The 21,543-nt window shown below is 35.1% G+C and overlaps 1 protein-coding gene and 1 long non-coding RNA gene across 4 annotated transcripts in view; one reads left to right on the forward strand and one right to left on the reverse strand.

The window, feature by feature from the left end:
• Positions 1–21,543, reverse strand: part of LOC120415879 (unconventional myosin IC) — a 60,217-nt gene that overhangs the window by 15,715 nt on the left and 22,959 nt on the right. Inside the window, exon 1 of one of the 3 annotated variants that reach the window (XM_039577518.2) lies at positions 12,412–12,575. The exons of 1 other annotated variant lie outside the window; for it this stretch is intronic. Coding sequence is in view for 1 of the 2 variants with exons in the window: in XM_039577517.2 (XP_039433451.1) it covers positions 3,933–3,955 (23 nt within the window). In the remaining variant the exon portion in view is untranslated. Of the gene's footprint in view, positions 1–3,932; positions 4,053–12,411; positions 12,576–21,543 lie in introns of those variants that run through there. One more of the 3 variants, XM_039577517.2, reaches the window with a different exon arrangement.
• LOC120415880 (uncharacterized) overlaps positions 16,419–21,543 on the forward strand; it is a 29,207-nt gene continuing 24,082 nt past the window's right edge. The window contains exons 1-3 of the long non-coding RNA XR_005605273.2: positions 16,419–16,597; positions 16,696–17,146; positions 17,225–17,556. This is a non-coding gene — a long non-coding RNA (uncharacterized LOC120415880). The remainder of the gene's footprint in view (positions 16,598–16,695; positions 17,147–17,224; positions 17,557–21,543) is intronic.

Consider the following 21,543-nt stretch of genomic DNA (forward strand, 5'->3'; position numbering starts at 1 on the left):
GCCCCCTGAATATTCAGGCCGATTTTTAAGAAGCGGCTTACAAACATTAAAAAAAATATTTGTACCAGCTTAATGTTGTTTTTTGGTAAAATTTTACCTCTGCAATGATGCAATATTGCATCAATTTAGATAGAAACGTGGAATTATACTGTTGGAAATGTTACATTTCTTGAAGTATTTTTGTTTATGTCTGTTATTAAATACGTGCCAATTTCCGAAGGTTATATTATCATGACGATGAAACAAATTGGCTAAAATTTTACAGATTTAGAAAAAATACAATGATTGGTAAAATGATCTAAATCTTAGTGAATTTCTAAAGAAATTTGTTAATAAATTAATTTTTGTTCACCTTACAACCAATTTTCGGTATTTGTTTTACATAATGACAGATGGTTCACCGATCACTCTAAATTTTACCAATTTTGCAACTACCTAATACTACTTATAGTAAAAAATCATTTTTCAAGATAATTTACGCAACAGTGCACTGGCGTGCGTGATAGTGAAAATTGTATTTCTGGAATTACACCTAATTTAAAAAAATAATTTCATAAAACTTTGAAGTATCGTTTTTTTGTTGAAATTATCGTTTTAAATTGTAGAACTTACGGACCTAATCCTGCAACAATCTGACTGTTTTTTTTTGTAAATAATTTGGTACACAGTATTTTGGTGAATGCATCGTCATATCGCCATAGTCTGCGTAGTTTTCAAAATACTTAAAAGTGTGTAATACCAATCTGGGTGTTAAAAGCTCTCGTTGATGTGCACCGTGAATATGAATATTTGAAAATATTATTATTGAAAAATTTAGCACGCTTCATTAAAGATAAACTAATATTATTCAGAAAATATAAAGAAATAAGCTGCGAATAATTCTTTTCTAAACATTTGAATTTATACGAAAGATAAGTTGAAAATTTATTTGTAACGATACTGTCAATTAAAATATTAAAAATGTTTGTTAATTTGAAAAATGTACAAATAATTCAAGAGGAAAATCAACAAGAGAATTGAGAAAGCACTTTTAATTTTATTTGCAACGGCTTATGAATACCGAGATCAAATTTGCCACCTTGAAAAAACTCCGTCATCCCCACCGCTAGGGTAGCAAATTTGCCACCGAAACAGGCCCACCGCGGGGTCAAATATGGGTTTATTTCATTTTTTGCTTTCGTTTACCTTCAAAATCAATAATTACGCGTTGATTAATGCCTAGAAATGCTAAAAAATTATAAAACTTTTAAATCCTATTGAAAATTAAAAAAAAATCATTTTTCGAAAATGTCGAAAGTTTTACAATATGCTAGCCGATTTGATTCCCACCAAACTTACTCCCGAGTTTGCCACCGAGTCTTCCACCGCGCGTAGCAAAGCAGGTACCAAATTTGATCTCAAGTTCATCTGTAGAAGAAAAATATGTGTCGATACCGGTCGGGTACTCATTTTCTGATACTCGACATGTACCGGCAAGCCGGGAGCAAAGTTTTGAATGCGTGTTTTGAAGATTTTTGGATGTCTGCTCTGGTTAGTGAAAGCAAACATGATCAAAAATTCAAAAAATCTGAAATTAAAAATCCCGAAAATCAAAAAGTACCAACATAAAAAAAATTAAAAAAAAATCTAAGAATCGAAAATTATAAATTATGTTTGTCTAATTGATAGATTTTTTAGCTGTTTCAAATTGTTTAAATTTTTTATTTCTTTAAATTTTTTATCTCTTTAAATTTAATTTTTGTTTCGTTCTAATTAATTTTTTTTATTTATTTCTTGATTTTTAGCCTTTTTTGATTAGGCCCTGTAAACAAATGCAAACATTGAGTATGTACCTCTCACACCTTCATCGGAATAAGCGGGATACACCAAATGTTTACATTTGATTATAGGACGTTATCAAAAAAGCCTAGATTTTAATTTTTAAATTTATTTTTTCGTCAATTTTATAAATTATTTCAAGCTCTTATTTTTTACGATTTTTTTGTTTTAATATTTTAATTATTTTTTTAGCTATAAATTTGTATTTAAACTTTTAATTGTATATATTTTTTTTTTGATTTTTGAATCTTTTTTTTTAACTTAAATTTTAAATTAAATTTTTTTATTTTTAATTTTTTTTGAATTTGTTTAATATTTAGATTTTTTGAAAAATTTGTTTTTTTTTTAAATTTGTTGATTAAAAAAAACTGATTTTTTTATTTTTTTGTATTTTATGATTTTTTATTTTTTTCCGGTCCGATTTCTAGCTTGATTCGATTTTTTCGTGCATAATTCCATTTGATGCGGTAGCAAACAGGTACCGCGGTGGGGTTAACGTCGGGTACAAATTTGATTTGCTTCGATGTTTGGCACCAGCGCTGGAGATGCACTTATAGACTGTTTAAAAACATACTGCTTTGCATACAGACTTGAGTGAGAGTTAACTAAAACCTTAGAAGTTCATTTGTTTTTAGTTTATTGTTATTTCTGGCAATCTGGCACTGGACTAAGAATCAACTGTAACTAACCAGTGTTAGACTTTAAAAAAATCAAATATAAAAGATCTATTGATTTTTTAAATTTTGTGGATAAAGGTGTGGACTGATTTATTTAAAATTGGGTAAGTTTTGGAAGTGTCAATTTAGATTTTTTTGTTTTTACTTTTTCAAATAAACTGAAGTAAACTTACATAAAAAGGAAAACTTCATTCTAAGAATTCTAGTGTGGGGGAAGTAGGGCCTGTGCAAAAATAGTTTTTAATCAGTGATTGAATACCCTTTACTGTTTTGCCCTTTTTTACTGTGTAACTTCTAACAATTGTTTTCAATCATACAAATTTAATAAATATGTGTGAGTGTGTGCAACCAACCAAACGGGACCACGCGGTCGCTTCTTACAAATTGAGTTGTTTCCATGTATTTTTAGCTCTCATTCTATACATGCAAATAACTCGCATATGCATTTGGAAGGTGTTAGCTCTGCCGAGCTTCGGTGACCCATAGGAGGATGGCGTCGCTATTTTTAGACCACATTTTCCACTTTTTCTCATCGAAACCGACTACTTTATCGACTTCATTTTGCTGGGCGAGATAGGACGCCGTCTATTTTTAGACGATGACTCAGCACTTTTCCACTCTTGCGCTTAAAAAAACCAGATGGCAGCACGATGTAACGCCACGTCCCTATTTCTACGCTGGCTAGCCAAGCGCGAGGAACTTCAGCTTTATCGACAAGCCCCGCCCTGAAGAACGTTTGGACCAATCGGATTCAAAAGTTATTTAGAACTTCCGAACCCTTGTCAAAATGGACAAGGACCCAGCGCGTATATAGTTGATGGTGGTAACAGTATTCCTAATTCCAGTCATAGCTCACCAAGTCGCGATGGCCTAGTGGTTAGCATTTTTGCATACCAATCCAAAGGACGGGGGATCGAACCCCGACTCGAGCGACTTTGATTTTTCGTACTTGTTCAGAGTTTCAAGATTTATATTTCCTATACTTTCTCGTTGGGAGCAGATGGGAATCGAACCCAGGACCATTCGCTTACAAAGCGAACACCGTAACCAGTCAGCCACGGCCGCTCCTATCATACAAATTTAATAAATATGTTCAAAATTTATTTCTTAAAACAAAGGTTGATTTTATAGAGAAAATGTTTGTTCATTTCTTTATGTTCATTTAATTTAAAATAATTCAATTTTTCCTTTTAATACATTTGAGTTTAAACAGTTTACCATTATTTCCCAGAGTAATCACAGTGCATGGTTATTTTTAGTAACACAGGATTTAATATCAATTGCAATGAAATTCTTCAACTTCCAGGGACAGTTAAAAAAAATATATCGTCATCAGAGATGACATTGGATCTGGGGGTGAGATTGGGTCATACAAAAATGTAGAAATTTGTATGACCCAATTTCAGCACTGATGACGGTACACAAGATTCCACTTACGATATTCTGTTGACTTTTTGCATTTTTAATTTGGGTTTTCAACGCAGAAATCTTTGAACTATACCAAACCGTTTCAATTTGGCAAAACTAAACTCCGACCATATTCTGGCGCTTCACGAAAAATTGTCCACTTTTTCCAAACAACTTATTTTTAGACCAACTTCGCACAGCTTATCAAAATAGCTATCACCATCCGACTGCACACTATAAATCTGTGTATTTCCAACTATAACATGACAAATTGCTTTTCACTCGCCGATTGCTGCTCCAGTACTGAGATGAGTGCCGTGATTTCTCGCAAAACTTGTGGTGTATGTGTTTGTTCTTCGCAAAGTTTACATCTCCCGAGTGAGCAATCACCCTAGCAGGCTTCAGTAGTTTCTTGGCGTGTGTTTTCTTTTTCCAATTGTCGATTCATAGGCACTTCAATAAAAATTGAATGCCATTTGATCGCAAATCAGTCCGAAGTGATCTTTAGAATATTGTTTAAAGATTTATTCTATTTGTTGATCTTCAATTTAAGAAATCAATGTATTAAATACCAAAAAATTAAAAAAAAAACGCGTTAAAAGAGAGGTTAAATTTGTTGAAGAGCCAAAACTACCAAACAATACATGTGCAATTATCAAAACTAAATCAAATATAGAAGTCTTTTGAAGCGTTTTCAACTCATAAGACATTTTTGCAACCAAATTCGAGTGCGTCAACAACAAATTGAGCCCTGGCGTGAGCACTGATAAACAAAGTCCGTTTGTCGAAGTCGTCGAGCCGTCGCGAAGAAGAAGAGAACCCGTCACATTATTTGCTCTTCCAAAGAATTGTGTTGATAGAGTCACACTTGAGTGTGATAAAAAGATCTTCACTGTGCAGTATATAAATTGATTGTATTGGCATTTAAATATCGCCGTCTTGCTATATATTTCAGTATAGTTTCCGCTCCACGAAGCTCTCGATGGATGGAGGTCTAATTAGTGTAACGCTTCTAATGTTTGATTTCGTGATAATGACCTATTGTCGATCGATTGCCATCGCCATCGTGGTCGTCGGTATGGGCAAACAAAATGGTTTCTTCTCCAGATAAGACATTTCGGACCGACAGTTTTTATTTCTTTATTGTTTTTCGATGGCCAAAGTGGCGATGATATTTCCTCCATCCTAGCTGGGTTGGGACCGCTGATGGAAGGTAGACAGAGCCAGGCAAAGTGCAAACAAACCACCACCACCTCTCTATCTCTATCACTTAATCTCTACTGTCAATATCAATGCGTTCGCTGGTTGGTTTCGAGTGGTGAGCGGAGCGAAATTGGAGCGTGACTCGGGTGTCACGTTGTGAGGTGATTTTTTTTGTGACGGATTTTTCGTTAATGAAAGTGGACATTTCGGGACAATTAAAAGGTTAAAGTGGTCATATCGTTGCGATTACCGATGACATTTTTGATAATCACTTATCATAATCGATAGTCGTTAAATAGATTGCCAGTATCGCATACTTGAGCGATGTTTAGCTTTGGACTCGACAAAAACGGTTTTATGTAATCATCGATTGTACAATTCGTTTTGATTTATTTTTTTCGTATTTGAGCTGTAATTTTTGAAACATAACTAGGGGAACAGCATCTAATTCCAGCGTGCCTCTAATGTTGGCAGGTTAGAACTTTGACATACAATTAAAGCTAATTAAAAGCGTTTTCAACTGAAATCGAGTGATAAATAGCTCGATAAGAAGTGAGCAAGCAAGTTTCGATCAAAAGTTTTGCAAAATAGTCGTTTAAATAGTGAAAATCAGCAAATTGGATGGAGTTAGGAGTGAGTGCTTAACCTTGCCCAACCCAATTCCGCATCTAGACGGGCTTCGATCTAAACATTCGTAAAAAACATTTTTTCACCTCTTTCAAAACTTTAAAAATCGATGCAAAGTATATAAAGCTCTTATTTTCATGTTTTAGAAAGTCATGGGTTTAATAATTTTACTTGTTTCATATGAATTTTCCAATGTTTTGAAATAAAATATTTTGTTCCTACTTTAAACTCCAGAGCACCGAAAATTTGAACTCAAATATCTCGGAACTGACAAAACTTTTCGTGGAGCTTTAAGTTGCAGGTGTTCATGTAGATTGTATACTAACATCTCCCCAAATTTGGCTAATCACAAGCAAAGTTACAGTACGAAATGTAAACAAAAATGGGCCAATTTTAGGGAAATAAATAAGATCTGTTTTCGAAAGCCCGTAAAAATTACCAAACACAAAATTATTTTGCGAAATATAAAATGTTTTGCTATCATTTGAACCTTGGACAAAAACTCCTGTGAATAGCATTGTGAGTTTGTACTGATTTTGAGTGTTTTCAACCTTTTTCATTTGGTGCTCCTGATTAAACCATCGGTCTAATAACATTGTTATTAGACCAATGGTTTTATTATTTTCCTCATTTTTCATGTAAATGGGCATTTGTGAGTTTTGAATGAGCCAATCAAAGAAATCTAAAAATGCAGAGATTTTAGAATTTGTAATTCATACTTCAGAAATATGCTCTTGCAGCAAAGAATAAGTAGTTTTAAACACATACTACTGAACCAATAGATTTGAAGAAAACAAGTTTTTGTGATTTAAAAAAAAAAGTTGCTCATCTTCTTGATGGTGCTCTGGTGCACCCTTTCAAATTTGACTTTTTTGTACCAATTCGATGTTTGTGGGTCAAAGTAAAGTATTTCCTGCATTATTGTACCCAAAATTTAGCTATTTACTATTTTTACGGTAAGCAAACAGCTCTGGGCGTTAGAGGGTTAAGTATGCAGTATTTTTCATTATGGAGCAATTCCATGCCAAATAGGGAATCGGTTGTACCCGACCCTCTCCGATTTCAATGAAACTTTGTAGACATGTTATCCTTCGCTTATATAAGCCATTTTTGTGTATATGGAGCCAGTTCCACTCGATAATGACATTTGAGAAGGGCGTAAGTGTTTTAAATATTTTTGTAATTCGGAATTTAAATATTTCTGTATTTCGAAGCCGTTGCATCGTATTAAAAAGTGGTCAAAGACAAACTTGTAGGAAATTTTACGGGCTTTTCGATAAAAATACACTGAAAGAAAAAAACACCCAACTTTTATGAGATTTTTTTATTTTTAAGTTTAAAAGTCAAATTTGAGGGGGAGCCCACGATTTTTTTTCGTTCAAAATTTTTGTGAAGATAGCCTAAGATGTTACAAAAAGACTCACGAAAAATGCAGGATGGAGCAACTCATCTAAAAAAATACAAAAATCATTTACTGAAACTGTTTTTTTGAAAAGTGCTCTAAACGTCAAAATTTTCAAAAACCGAATACGGGAATCGATTCTCCAGACAATTTTACATAAAAGTCTCCATATTGACCATTGTCCTAAGTCCAATCCTTGTGAAGTTACAGCGGTTTTAAAAATAAAAATGTTGAAAAAATAGGTTTTTTGATGGTTTTTGGCAATTTCTATATGACAGACTTGATTTTTCAGTCTCGTAAATATTTTTACCGGAAAGCTCGTCCAATTTCCCATAAGTTTGTCTTTGACCACATTTCAATTGGATGTATAGGCTTACAGATATAAGCTAATTTACTATCCAGGTTACTATACTACACTGAAAAAATATGATGTTTTCAATTATGAGCAATGTAATAAGCTTATATCTGCAAGCTCATACATCCAATTTAAATGTTGTCAAAGACAAACTTATGGGAAATTTGACGAGCTTTCCGGTAAAAATATTTACGAGACTGAAAAATTAAATCTGTCATATAGAAATTGCCAAAAACCATCAAAAAACCTATTTTTTCAACATTTTTATTTTTAAAACTGCTGTAACTTTACAAGGATTGGACTTAGGACAATGGTCAATATGGAGACTTTTATGTAAAATTGTCTGGAGAATCGATTCCCGTATTCGGTTTTTGAAAATTTTGACGTTTAGAGCACTTTTCAAAAAAACAGTTTCAGTAAATAATTTTTGTATTTTTTTAGGTGAGTTGCTCCATCCTGCATTTTTCGTGAGTCTTTTTGTAACATCTTAGGCTATCTTCACAAAAATTTTGAACGAAAAAAAATCGTGGGCTCCCCCTCAAATTTGACTTTTAAACTTAAAAATAAAAAAATCTCATAAAAGTTGGGTGTTTTTTTCTTTCAGTGTATTTTTATCGAAAAACCCGTCAAATTTCCTACAAGTTTGTCTTTGACCACTTTTTGATACGATGCAACGGCTTCGAGATACAGAAATATTTAAATTCCGAATTACAAAAATATGTAAAACACTTACGCCCTTCTCAAATGTCATTATCGTGTGGAACTGGCTCCATATACACAAAAATGGCTTATATAAGCGTAGGATAACATGTCTACAAAGTTTCATTGAAATCGGAGAGGGTCGAGAAAAAAGTACCTGAAAAATTCCTGTTTTGGGCTGGAATTGCTCTATGTCCAAAATTATGTTACAACCCTTTTTGCGACTATTAGCTTTTAGGTTAAACCTCTACTGCCCAATGTTTTATTTTTATATTCGGTAAAAAGAATCTAAAAAATCATCATCTTGATTATTCGGTGGAATATCCTTTTCACTATTACAATTGCAAGTGTAACGTCACACGTCAAGAAATGACCTGTCACATTTTGTAGATGGGCAATGTGTGTAAACAAAGTGAAATAAATATTATTAAGTGGTGCTGACAAGGAAATTTACAAAAAATCATCAGCAGATCGATTTTCTTCGAGAATTTCGGGAGCGATTTTCTTTTGCGTGATGTGTCTCCTATCTTTTTCGCGGGTGAAGAAAGTTCCCAAGCGAAATTGATTTTTTTGCGATTATTCCATTCCTGAAGATAAGTAAAGTTTTTCGAAGACCTGCAGTTGCACACAGGAAAAATGAAAACAATATTGAAATAATGGACAGAAGAGGATTTCCATTAGCTTTGAATTTGTAATGAATCGACAGAATGCAAAGTTATTTCATTCGACTAGGAATGAAAATTTCGTGAAAAAATAAAATATTTCTTTTGGTTTCATTTGAGAGCAAGACCTAAATTTCGACTTTGATAAACTTTGAAGAAAAAAACAAGATAAGTTTTTCTCTTGTTTAAAGATAATCAAAATATTTGAAAATTTAGCAAAACAGTTTATTAACTTTCCAAAGTAAATAAAGAAGTAAAAGAATACAGTCATCAGGGCTAGGCTAGGGGTAACATGGGGTCTGGAGGGTTAAATTGAGTCATACAAATTTTTGATGACGGTATCTAAAGTTTGGTTTATGCATCGGAAAAAATAAAAAAAAGGCTAACCTTGATTTTTGAACCTTAAAATCTTGTTTAAAATGTTGTTATTTTTACTTATTATAAATATTTTATTTTTTTAAGCAAATTCGTGAAAATTCAATAATTCTAGTTATCGTTTGTTTTAATGGCTCGATTGGGATAGAGGGCTACGGCCGAAATGTTTATTATCGCATCATGATTGATTCTCAGTGAGACCACTTGAGTTGAATAATTGGGAAAGTGGCAGTGAAAAGTGAAAACATATTCACATTTTTTATGTATTTTAAAGGATTTGGCTCTTTTATTTTAAATAAACAATGATATTCATTTTTATAACTTTGCTAAAAAAAATGCCATAGAAAATATTTCAAATAGCTCAATTTTATAAAGCAAAAATTCCAACCTTTTTTCTGTGATAACAAATTTACACTTAATTTGAGCAAGATGTTGGTAGATGAACCTGATTATTTATTTACCGAGTTAATTAACCAATTAAAATCTTGTTTTATTTTTTTTCCTCCTCCCTTCAAAATATTTGAAACAAGCAGGCAAAACAAATTATTACAAAAAAAAAAACTATATTTGATAAAATGTTGACAATCAGTTTTACACTATTTGAACACAAAATGAAATACTGAAGATTTTGTACATTTTTTATTTGCAAATTTTTGATAGTTATTCCATAAGCATTTTGTGATACGCTTAGTATAATGATTTTGAATTGAATTTCCAATTATTATTTTCAATACAAAACACAGGAATAAAATTTTGAAAATTTAATGTTCACTGTTTCAGCGAAATTGAGTCTCAGAAAAAAATGTGTTTTAATAATTTTTAAAACAACTTATCATTTAAATGCAAAAAGTAAATCTGAACAATTCTGTGCAAATTTTAGAAAAAAAAGCAAGTTCATTCTCTTTATCTGTTGCACTGACATTATGGCGGCCGTGGCTGACTGGTTACGGTGTTCGCTTTGTAAGCGAATGGTTCTGGGTTCGATGCCCATCTACTCCCAACGAACACATAAATTTGAAATGATGAATATGAACGAAAAATCAAAGTCGCTCGAGGCGGGGCTCGATCCCCCGTCCTTTGGATTGGTAAGAAAAAATGCTAACCACTAGGCCATGACGGCTTGGTGAGCGTGGACTGGAATTAGGAATACTCTTACAGAGAGCGAGTTGTGGCGCTATAACCACGGCAAATAGTGTCCAGGGCATTCGTTTAAATACAATGTCCCATCCCAGAGGATCCCGGAGTACCAAACCTTCTTAGCATGGTGCTCCCAACGAATACAACCAAAATCTCGGAGCGTATGGTGGTGTGTCCCCACGCTTCTTCCTCCCCTGTCGATTCAGAATTGTGTTGTTGTTCGAACACTCAGTGCTCAAACTCAACCCAATTACGAGTCATCTCTGCGATACGGCTTTACGCAGTAGGCCTGGCTACTTTAACGCTTGTTATGTTTCAATGCATTTCAATGCAATGGCGCACTACAAATGTTAATAAATGACAAGAAGAGTGCTAGGCGTCATCTAACCTAAGGCACTCTCCAGGATCCCTTCGAAAGATTGGCTGCGCTAGGGTCTGATTAGATTAGATTAGATTTTATCTGTTGCACTGATATTGGCTTTTAAAATTCTAATTCGTTTTGAGAACTTTAAGAAATTCTGAATTAAATTGAATTGTATAAATAATCTGTTATCACTTTAAATTGTTTTTTTTTTTTTCAAAACAGTGTGCGCCAAGTGCATCTTCCGAAGCATGTAGGCATGTTTTCAGCTGATTTAACATCGGAACAAGTTTTTTTTGCGCTCCTTCCTCGTAGCAAAAATGCACAACTCCGAAACGTGGTGTTTAACGACTCGATAAGGTGTTAAATGGTTTCTTCGGTTCAGTGATCCTCTTTAGTCTCCCAGGCAATATGAAGCATGCAAACAAGCCACTTCACACGGAACGAAAGCCACCAGCCATCAAAAAATTTTTGAAACGTGATTTATGCCGTAAATATTTCAAAGAAAAAATCGTCCAATATTGAGCCAGATATTGAGCGCCGGTATTTTGCCCCCTTATATAATGGAGGCAACGACGATTGTGTGACCAATTGATTAATTATATCAGCCTGGAGCCACTTGAACGCGCTAATCTGTCCTCGTTGAGCAGATATTGGGCTCCAATTAGCCTGGCGGGTGCTGCTATCACCTGAGTAGCGTACGTGGACGATTCAACAGCACTTGTTCGCACTCGAGTACATCCGTTTAAAATTGTGCAACGAAAGTTCTGGATGAATCACCTTTTGCTGGATTAAATGCAAATATCTTAAGATGACGAGATTTTGTCCTGGGTCGGTGACACATCAACAATGGTTAAGGTCAGCCGTCCCAATCCTGACACGGAAAGACCTCTGGCTGACTCAGTGCTCTGGCATAGACAAATAGATAGGAAATTATTTTGATTTTTTCATCGTAAGGAATAACGGTCTTTTTATACTATAATTTAAGAAATTCATAATGATTCGATTCCAGCAATATTCTAAAATAAATCATACTGAAAACATGATATCCCCAAAAAACATCATTTTGTCAGCTTCACGTCCGTTTGTCTGTGCTTCAAGCTCACTGAGTGCTCATTTGATGATGTTGATGTGGTTTATGGCTACCTTTTTCCGATTTGTCAAGCAAGTCGTAAATTGATGATGACCATTTATCTCACAAAACGATCACATTGTGGAAGCTGAGGTGGACCACTCTGCAGAGCGGGTTGGTCGGATGATTCATCAACCACGAGCAAACCCCTTTTTTTCTGGAAGGGGAAAGATTCTGTTTTGCTGCGCGCCATTATGGCACGGTTTGACATCACCAAGCAGGCGCTCATTATGGCAGAGAGGTGCGAGAAAATGAATAAAGAAATTTGCATAAATTGTATGCAGTTGAGTGCGGCTTGAAAACGGGGTAGTGGAGAAAAAGTGGCTATTTGCATTTGAATTCATTATTATTATATTGATACCTGTAATTGTGGGAACGGAGAGATGACTAATTTTCTTATAAACGAAGGTAAACACCTTTTTTCACTTTTAATTTACGTTATTGAACGTGCCACATCATCATTGCCTGGTGTAACTCTTCCTCAATCCATCACACCTCATTTGTAAAAAGGGAGGAAATTACTGTCAAAACACGCGTATTTTTTATCATCACTCACCTTGAACTATTTACCCAAAAGTGGTGGACGCCAACGGTTCACGATGCAAAACAAACACGATAAAAATCAATGGATCAAAGATAACAATCACAAAATCCAGATGGCGCGCGCGCGGTCGACTGTCTCGGTGTTGAAGGTTCAACCTGTCGCACCTGACTGTGGCCAGGGGGGTTTCGATGGTCGAGCCCGACTTGCCGATAATAAAAAATCGGTTTCACTATCATTGTGGTAGCTCGCCGTGTTATCAGCTGCTTCTTGTTGTGGAATTTTAGAGGTTAAGTTTGAACGTACTGGGTTCGATTCTTGGCGAGAACCTCAGTATGATGAAAATAGGATTGGTTGTATCTATTTTGGGCCTAATCGCTAGTCATTGAATTTTCTCCAACTTGTGATGGCCAAGTTCAACCAAAATTTGACATGCCCCTAAACCACAATCAATTTGCAAGAAGACCACTGGTATTTCATCTTATCACTACACAGAAAAAAAAGTGTAAATTTACCGGTCACGTAAACCGTGTTTCGTACGTAAACATGCTCAATTTAAAATTGAAATCCAATGTAAATGGTTGAATGTCATGTAAAGAGCCATTACGTAACTTCAAATCCTACTTAATGTTCAATTCTCATGTAAAAGAATGTTTGTTCACCAATTTTGGGGAAATTGAAAACCTGAAAAGCACGTAAACTATAAATCTAATGTAATTTTGTTTAACTGAAATTTAAAAATCCATGTTTTTTTTCAATTGTGAGATTAGAGCCGCGGATGACAGCTGAAAACAAAACAATTAAATTAGTTCGCTAGTGTTTGGTTGCTAGTCAAGCCAGAGTTTGACGCTCAATTTTGTTGTTTATGTTGAAAATATGAGTGCAAAAACATAAACAACAGGTATTTGTTATTATGAATAAGTGCCGTATTAGAACAGGTCAGTTTACAGCGGATGTAGTGATCTCGGAATAAGATTTCATTTGTTGGCCCTCTTCCAGCACTGTTGGTTCCAGAACCTGTTGTCATTGGAACTTCAAACATTCTACAGAACTTCTTGAGTAAGTATGAAGATATAAAGCAAGATATTTGAAAGCTAATTATAGCAATTGCACAGTTGTTAGTTCACAATATTACAACTTGCGGGAGATTTTGTAGTCTAAGTTGGTTACACTAAATTATTTCAAGCAAAACAATGTACATGGGCCAATGAGAGTTTGTAACAAGACGTGGAAAACATGCACTGTTTGTTTCCAAATCCACATTGGACCAATTATATTGTTTTGCTTAATTTGTTTAATATGCACAACAACATATTAATTTCAGCATCTTCCAGCTTAACATCCCAGTTGCCTGTACAAGATCGAGGCATCTTGCTCATCCCATTGGGTCTGATACAGGTAATTAGCTTACCCAGGTAGAACTTTTCAGCCAATTTGGCCATGGAGAATCCACCCTGTCTTTGGCAACTGTGGCTTGACGAAGATCAGCTTATCAGCTTGCTTGTAGACCTTGCCGGTCACATCACGATTCCCTCCTGCGATGTACTCCGAACGCGTTTTTTTTCCTTTGGCCGCCCCAAAATGGTTCCAAGAGTGAGAGGACTATCCACCGAGTTGAACCGCCCGCAACTGGGCGCGACCCCGAGCGACGAGTCGATCGTGAGCGACTTGCCGTTAAACATGTCAACACCTGGAAGAGATTCGAAATTTTAGTGACTTCGATTAACAAGCGACTTCTAAACTTACTTTTGGTCATCTTGTCCTGCTGCTGCAGCAGCCCGCTTGGGCTCTCCTTGATCTGCTGATCGTCCTCACCTCAGTGGACGCAGCGCGCCCGTTGGAAACGATCACCACCTGAGGTAGTTCTTTGCTGATCGGCGTGGTCGCTTTGCTGTACTCCTTGATGTTCTGGTTGCTGTTGGAGGCGAGCGGTGGCCGCATGAAGATTGACTTCCACGACGAGTGCGACTTTCGCTTATTCCAGCTTATGGGTCGTAGGGAGGGGTTCGAGGGTTAGAAAAGCCTTTCAACGATGGAATTCAAAACTTACCTTGGCACGAGATGCACGGTGTGGTACTTTTTCCGCTGGGCGCATAATAGTTGACGAAAGATTATCTTGCTGGAAGGGGACAATGTATATTTATAATTTAATTTGAAGGTATTTTGCTAATTTTTCTTACCGTTATTTTAGCTCGAACTGCTTGAGTTGAAAAAGATGGCGGATTTGACGTTTTTCTTTTGACTGAAGAATCAGATTCGACCCCTGAGACTGAAGATGCTGATTGAAGCCATGGCATTAGCATAGAACAGCGTAAAACCAAGATTACCCAAAATTAGGTATTCGCATGAATGCTAAGCTTGGCTAAACTTCTGGTCCTCTTAGCTTTTTTACAGGTATGGCGCCATCCAGAAATGACGTTAAATTTTTAAATTTACTGTTTCACGTGGTTTTTACTTCGAGTTTATTGAAAAGTTACATAAAGCCGAAGAATTTTTAAAAAAATTTCAGACTTTAAGAATGTCTATGTGACAATGTGTTGAGGAACATGCTTTGGACGTAAGCATGGGGTCATTTATAATCCTCGTGGATAGTTTTTCCGGAATTTTAGATTCCACACCACTATGTGGATTTTAGGGTCCAAACTTTTTTGAGCATTTTTACATAATACGTTAAATAGCCTATCTGAGAACCATTTATGATATATATTTTTTAAGCGAAAAATTAAATCGATGGCTCACCACTTTGCGATGGATTAACTACAGTCCCCTTCTTGGTCCCCTTGGAATAAACTGTGTCAATAAAGATATTTTGTGTCAAAAAATGCCGGAATCTCAATTAAATAAAAAAATAAATCAACTAAAGTATTTTAAAAGAATTGTTCAGTACTGATCCACGATGTAACATTTGCAATTCAAAAATTTGGAGAACCTATTAACATTGCAGGGAGGGTACATATCTAGGGTTTTTTTACGAGCTCTTATAAGCTAATGTCTTTCATATTGTTATACTGCCCATGTTCGCATAAATGTCCCATATGCAAAAACAGCAAGCTGAGAAAAACGCATTTGAAGTTTGTCCCACACATAAGGCTATGTGTTAAGTTTTCGCGAAAAAACTGGATTTCTTCCTGATTTCTAGAACAAAGTATTGGATGTTATATGCTTTTCTGAAAGATCTCACGATTTTGAACAAAACTGCATCAATAACTCAAAAACGATGAAAATGCATATGGGACATTTATGCGATCAGGGGCAGTATAGGACCTTTAAAAAAAACTCTAGATATATCTAAGTTAAGATTTTTCAAGCTGAGCGCTTTAGGGCAAATAAATTGAAAAATTCAAAAATTATTTTTCTTTGCACTAAATTTATTTCAAAATATATTTAAAACTTTTTGTTTATACACAAATTGTCATTGTGCTCAGAAAAAAAAAGCCAAATCATTGCGTGTAGTTGAATAAGCAATCTAAACCCAATTCGAGAACCATCGCCATCTACCCTTTCTCCTCGTTCTCGTTGTTTAAGGGAGGCCTATAAACAACATCCTTTTGTTAATTTCTCGAAAATTGTTTTTGTAACAGCTTAAACCTACACGAATTAAAAACCGGATAGAACGAAAGCAAACTTATTCAAAATAATTTTTTGATCCGAAATTTTAAGGTACATTTCGGTGAAGAATACTTCGATTTTGTCTTATTTGTATACTTTGTTTATTCAAATTTTCCTTAAAATTGTAATACAGATATAGATGTTGTTGTTGTTAGCTCAATTCTAGAGTTTTTTAATAGGTCCTATAAACATATGAAACACAATAGCCTATAGGACCTTTTAAAAAAAAAAATCTAAATTTATTTCTGGCAGCTTTAACCTTCTTGGTCATTCGCTGCCCTTTAACAGATACAGATAGATTGATACAGATGTATTGATTATTAATTCAACTCTGGCAACCCTGCCTATAGTGGATAAAAGCTCAGTCTCAGGGATAGTCGACAATGTCGACTCGACATTCGCGACATTCCCACGCGCGGAGCTGTCAAACTGTTTGCGACCTTGAAAAACAAAACAAAATTGCTTTAACCGTCTCGGTCTCGCTGCGCTAAATTGTCGAGTGAAAATTGATATGCTGGTGTGACGATTCCATCAGCATCATTTCCACCGTCGCCAGTGCACTGTCCCTCATGGGAACTTGGATATCCAGAGAGTGAGTGAGAAAATGAATTATTTTATGATAATCCGGGGGTTAGGGGGAAAGCAGAAAAAAATAAGGTAATGTACTGATCAAATTATGTTATTTTTCAGTGATGGACATAATCCTCGATTGCCAACATTGTCAAACCTCCGCTTGGCCCGGTCGGGTTGGACGAAATTCTGATGGAGGGCAACGAGACTATCATCAACGATGGAGCCCAGCTTATAGATTGTCGTCATCGCCGCTGGGTTGCTAAAAAATGCTGGCTAGCCGCCGATCACCTGGCCTCCCTCGTTGGACGAGTTAGGTCGTGAAACGCCCATCAACGAGCTGATCCGGATAAGTGTACCAAATCCAAGTACGACTTCGCACACCCAAGAACAAGGCCAGCGACGAATTTGCCAAATCGTTTTGGAGAATGTTATTCAAGAAACCCGATCGTCAGCATTACCAATAACACCATCGAACTTGAGGCCAAGCTGCCGATCTACCAAATTACAGCCAGACCCGCGATCACGCCGGATTCTATCGTAATAATCTAATGTTACCTAAATTCTACAGGTTTGTTTTGTTTTTTTTCTATCATCCTAATTTTTAGTGAATCAAAATAATACCTATACTAATTATTTGTGTTTAAAGGTCTCATTGCACGTAATTATGGAGCTGCAACGGTGACAACAGCGGCAGCAGCCAAAGTAGGCTATCGTCGGCAGAAGCGCAAGATCTGCGCGGATTCCGAGAAAGAAGAAGCGGCTGGTGTACTATATTAGTACAACTTCGAAGATCCGGATTGCAGTGACAACGAATCTGCCGAGGATATCAGGAGCAACGCGTCAGGTCCATGGTTCCCGTAGAGCATCCACACGCCTGGGACTACCGACGATACTCCTCTCTGTCTGCTCCGGGCTAACCACTACCGGCGATGTGTTAGGTCTCATGATTACAAACGAGCTAGTGTGAATTGGACACATGTAAGTTTATTTTTTTATTTCCATTCTTTTCAGCGTAACCATTCGGCCAAGCCTGCTCCGTTGAATCTAGAGTCTGTATAAAATTTTCATTTTTTTTACCTTTGGCATTTTACAATGATTAACTTTAGTTTATTTTTGGTCAAGCAAAGAATAAATTCTAGAGTATTTTTTCAAAAGATCCTATGCGCAATGGTTTTCCTGTGTTGATAGCATCTTAAAAAAATAATCTACAATTAAAGTGCTTAGTTTGATTATAAAATAACCTAAATGTGTGCATTTCTGAACTGCATCAAATGGTAATAAAATTTGAAAATTACGTCAGATTCTAGATTCAATGGAGCAAAAAATTTTTTGACTTGGGTAAATTTACGTAGATTTCATCGGAAATTTACATGTTTTGAAGCGCTGTTTGTTCGGCACAATTACATCGGATGAAACTTAAATTTAAAATGAATTTGATGTAAATTCGCATCATTAATGACGTGCACTTTTGGTACATCATTAATGATGTAAATTTACCGGATTTTTTTTTTCTGTGTACGCGGCTTATCTGTTTCCAACCAATATTATCGGAATGTTACAAATATTGGAACAGCTCGACACACACATTAGATGTACCTACGTAAACGAATTACATAGTCCAAATGGTGATAAAAATGTGCACCTTTTCACCGTGGTTTGGTGATTCCCTTCGACGATGACGCTCTCGAGCTGATTTAACATTTAAGCTCACTCCAGTTATCGATCGCGATTTGTTTGTCGGGAAATGTGCAGTTTGATGATAATATTGTCGGCGGAGAGAAATTGAAGGACGCTTATCTAAAAAGTGCACATGGCGAAGGTGTTTGATAGACGTTGAATTTTGGTCTAATACAATTAGAGGTTAAATATTGGAGCATTCAAAACCAATTTCAAGATATCTGTAGTCTTGAATGTTTTTTTTTAGGAAATTGGTGAAGACACTTTCGAAATTCTGGTAGAATTGATTTTAATTCCATCACACATACATGACGAAATCTAGTCTGCTACCCGCTAAGATCATCATCTCCATGCGAATGGGAATTGCTGAAGATACTTTCGAAATTGTTGATCAAATTCTCTAGACTTGAGCATACGTTGGTACCAGACATAAGATTTTTTAAATAAGATGTGATTTTTGGAATAAATCTGAAATATTGTCAAAAAAAATTTCAAAAATATTCAGTATTTTTGCATTTAGAAATATCTCATGAAGGGAAAACGAAAAAAAAAATGCAATTGAAAATTACTTCGAAACAAAAATCAGTATTTTTGCAACATAAAAATACATCAAAGAGGAAAATTACAAAATATTTTCGAGAAGCTGGGATTTGTTTCTCGTTTTTAGTTTTCAACTCGAAATATCTCTGAAACTATTTGTTCAATTTTCTATGTTTTAAATAAAACTTTTTTTTGCTTTTTAAAATATTTTTTTTTTTCAGAATGAAGCGTGTGGGAATTAAGAAATTAGTATTGCGACAAGCAAGCAAATTTAAGTTTTTAGTTTTTAGTTTTTAGTTTTTAGTTTTTAGTTTTTAGTTTTTAGTTTTTAGTTTTTAGTTTTTAGTTTTTAGTTTTTAGTTTTTAGTTTTTAGTTTTTAGTTTTTAGTTTTTAGTTTTTAGTTTTTAGTTTTTAGTTTTTAGTTTTTAGTTTTTAGTTTTTAGTTTTTAGTTTTTAGTTTTTAGTTTTTAGTTTTTAGTTTTTTTCTGATAAAAATTTTTAAATTTATGTGAGGTACTACTTATGAATTTTGTTTTATATGAAGAAAAAAAAAATAAATTTATCACTTGTTTTATTAACTTGTGCTGAATGCCTAAATAATTCTCAAATAGGTATTTTCTTAAAATATTGAAAGCAGAATAATCTGTTGAAATGTATATGCCTCTCACACATTAAACACATTTTTATATTCAATTAACTATTCCACTCCAATCCAAGCTTCCTTGTTCCGCCCATTCTCCAAAAGTCTCACGTTCCAGTCGCGTGAGAACACTCTCACTGGAACGTTGCAAGAACACAATCCTCATCCCAAATGATAAATTCTCATCCGCGACGACGACGACGACTGGCGCTCAAAATGCGTATAATCGCAACGTTTATCGCGAGTAACTTCTGTGTACAAGCTTAAATTACCCTCCTCTAGTTCTCAGCACGGTGAGAGAGTTTCCACCGTGGCCATAGATCGTTCACAGTTGATATCCCCACTGTGTAGAATGCTCCAGGTTTCACTGCTCTATTCTGCTGGGGATAATCACGGAAGGCATTAAATATCATCCCCCAACACTCCAACTCCAGTGCGCGTTACCATGCTTCGATGCACTTTTATTGTGTAATAAGCAAACATTCGTACTTTTCGCAGGTGCTTCAGATTTTCCCCGTTTTGGAGAAGTCTCAGGTTTGCAAGTATATGGCAAGAGCTGCTACTGCTGCTGGTCTTGATGGCACGTGTTTGGACGCCATTTAAGACTAAATCTCAAGTCATGAAGCCGGTGATGCAGCTTCTCTGGCACAAGATTGAACTCCCTGCTGGTCTGGATGGTTCATGCTGGTTCAAATGATGTGTCAGCGTCACGACAACCGGTGAATCTTGGCCCGTTATCGAGATACTTGTGGAACGTGTGGGAGGAAATGGATTGATCTGGATCGTCACGTTCGACGTGATTTTCCCATTTTTGCACTTCCATGGGATAATTGAAGAGACCCTTGTGAAGCGGTATTGTTCTTCCTGAAATATCATGATGAAACGAAGTGTAAGAGTAAAAATCTTTTTTATTATAAACAATACATTACCGTCTACGCCTATTCAACACGAGCAAATAAAGGTCGCCAAACCTGCCAGCAAAATAACCTCGCAGTGACAGCCGACATCGAATTGCTTTTAAATTTGTGAAAAATTTATGCCTCTTCACACAACACACTTCCTCGAGTTGGCTTTGTAACGCGTGCAATCCAATATCGTCATAATTTAACGCGTTGACATTGTGAACCAATTTGCCGGTTCTTCGATGAGAGCGATCAATTTTCAGAATCTGAGAATTTCTTGGAATTTTGGGCAATGAATATTGCCCGGATGTTGAAAATTTGCAAATTTGAGGACAAAACTTTACATTTCTTATAAAGCAACATCATACAAATAGAAGGTGATAAATTTTCCTGAAGTACACAGTAAAAAAATTGTGTAAATTTGGAAGGAGTAATTTTGGTTGGTTTAATATTACCTCTTTTATGATGTAATTTTACCTCAATTAACCATCTACAACCTAACCCCGCCTCTAGACGGGCTTCGATCTAAAAAATCGTCAAAAATAATTTTTTCAACCAATTTTTGATCTTTCAAAAGCATTGGAAATAAAAACTCTCAAAATTTTAGAAAATGCTACCAAAAACAAACAAGATAAATGCAAATTAAAATACTTAAAATAAAACAAAAAAAGTATAAAACAAGAAAAGTAAAGTTTTTTGTAAAACAAAGGTTGCTCAAAATGACCTCCTAAACACGGGAAAAATAAAAAAAAAATCGAAAAAAATCGGGCGGTTGAGGGTTAAGACTGAAAAAGTGGCATTACACCAGAAAAGTGGTAAAATTACATATTTTCAGAGGTAAAATTAAATATTTTTTTCTGAGTAAAAGAGGTACCATTCCCAAATGTAATATTACCATGATTTTTTTTACTGTGTAGTGACGGGCCGAAAAGAATGTTTGATAAAAGTAAAAAAACAATTTCATAAAATGGGGTTGCAAATACGATACTTATTTCTTGTTTTCTAAGAAAGATAATTGATGAAAGTAAAAGGAAACTCATGACTCATAGGTTATTCTGAAAATTTACTCTAGGTTTATGTTAAACTTGCACTTTAAAAAATATTGATAATTTTTCTTGTTTTGAATAGAAAGAAATAGATTAAAAAAAACAATGTTTTAAACGAATTTAAAAAAAAATATTTTTAAAAAACATAAGCAAAATAAG

The sequence above is a fragment of the Culex pipiens genome, chromosome 2, assembly GCF_016801865.2.
Source record: "Culex pipiens pallens isolate TS chromosome 2, TS_CPP_V2, whole genome shotgun sequence".
NCBI lineage: Eukaryota > Metazoa > Arthropoda > Insecta > Diptera > Culicidae > Culex > Culex pipiens.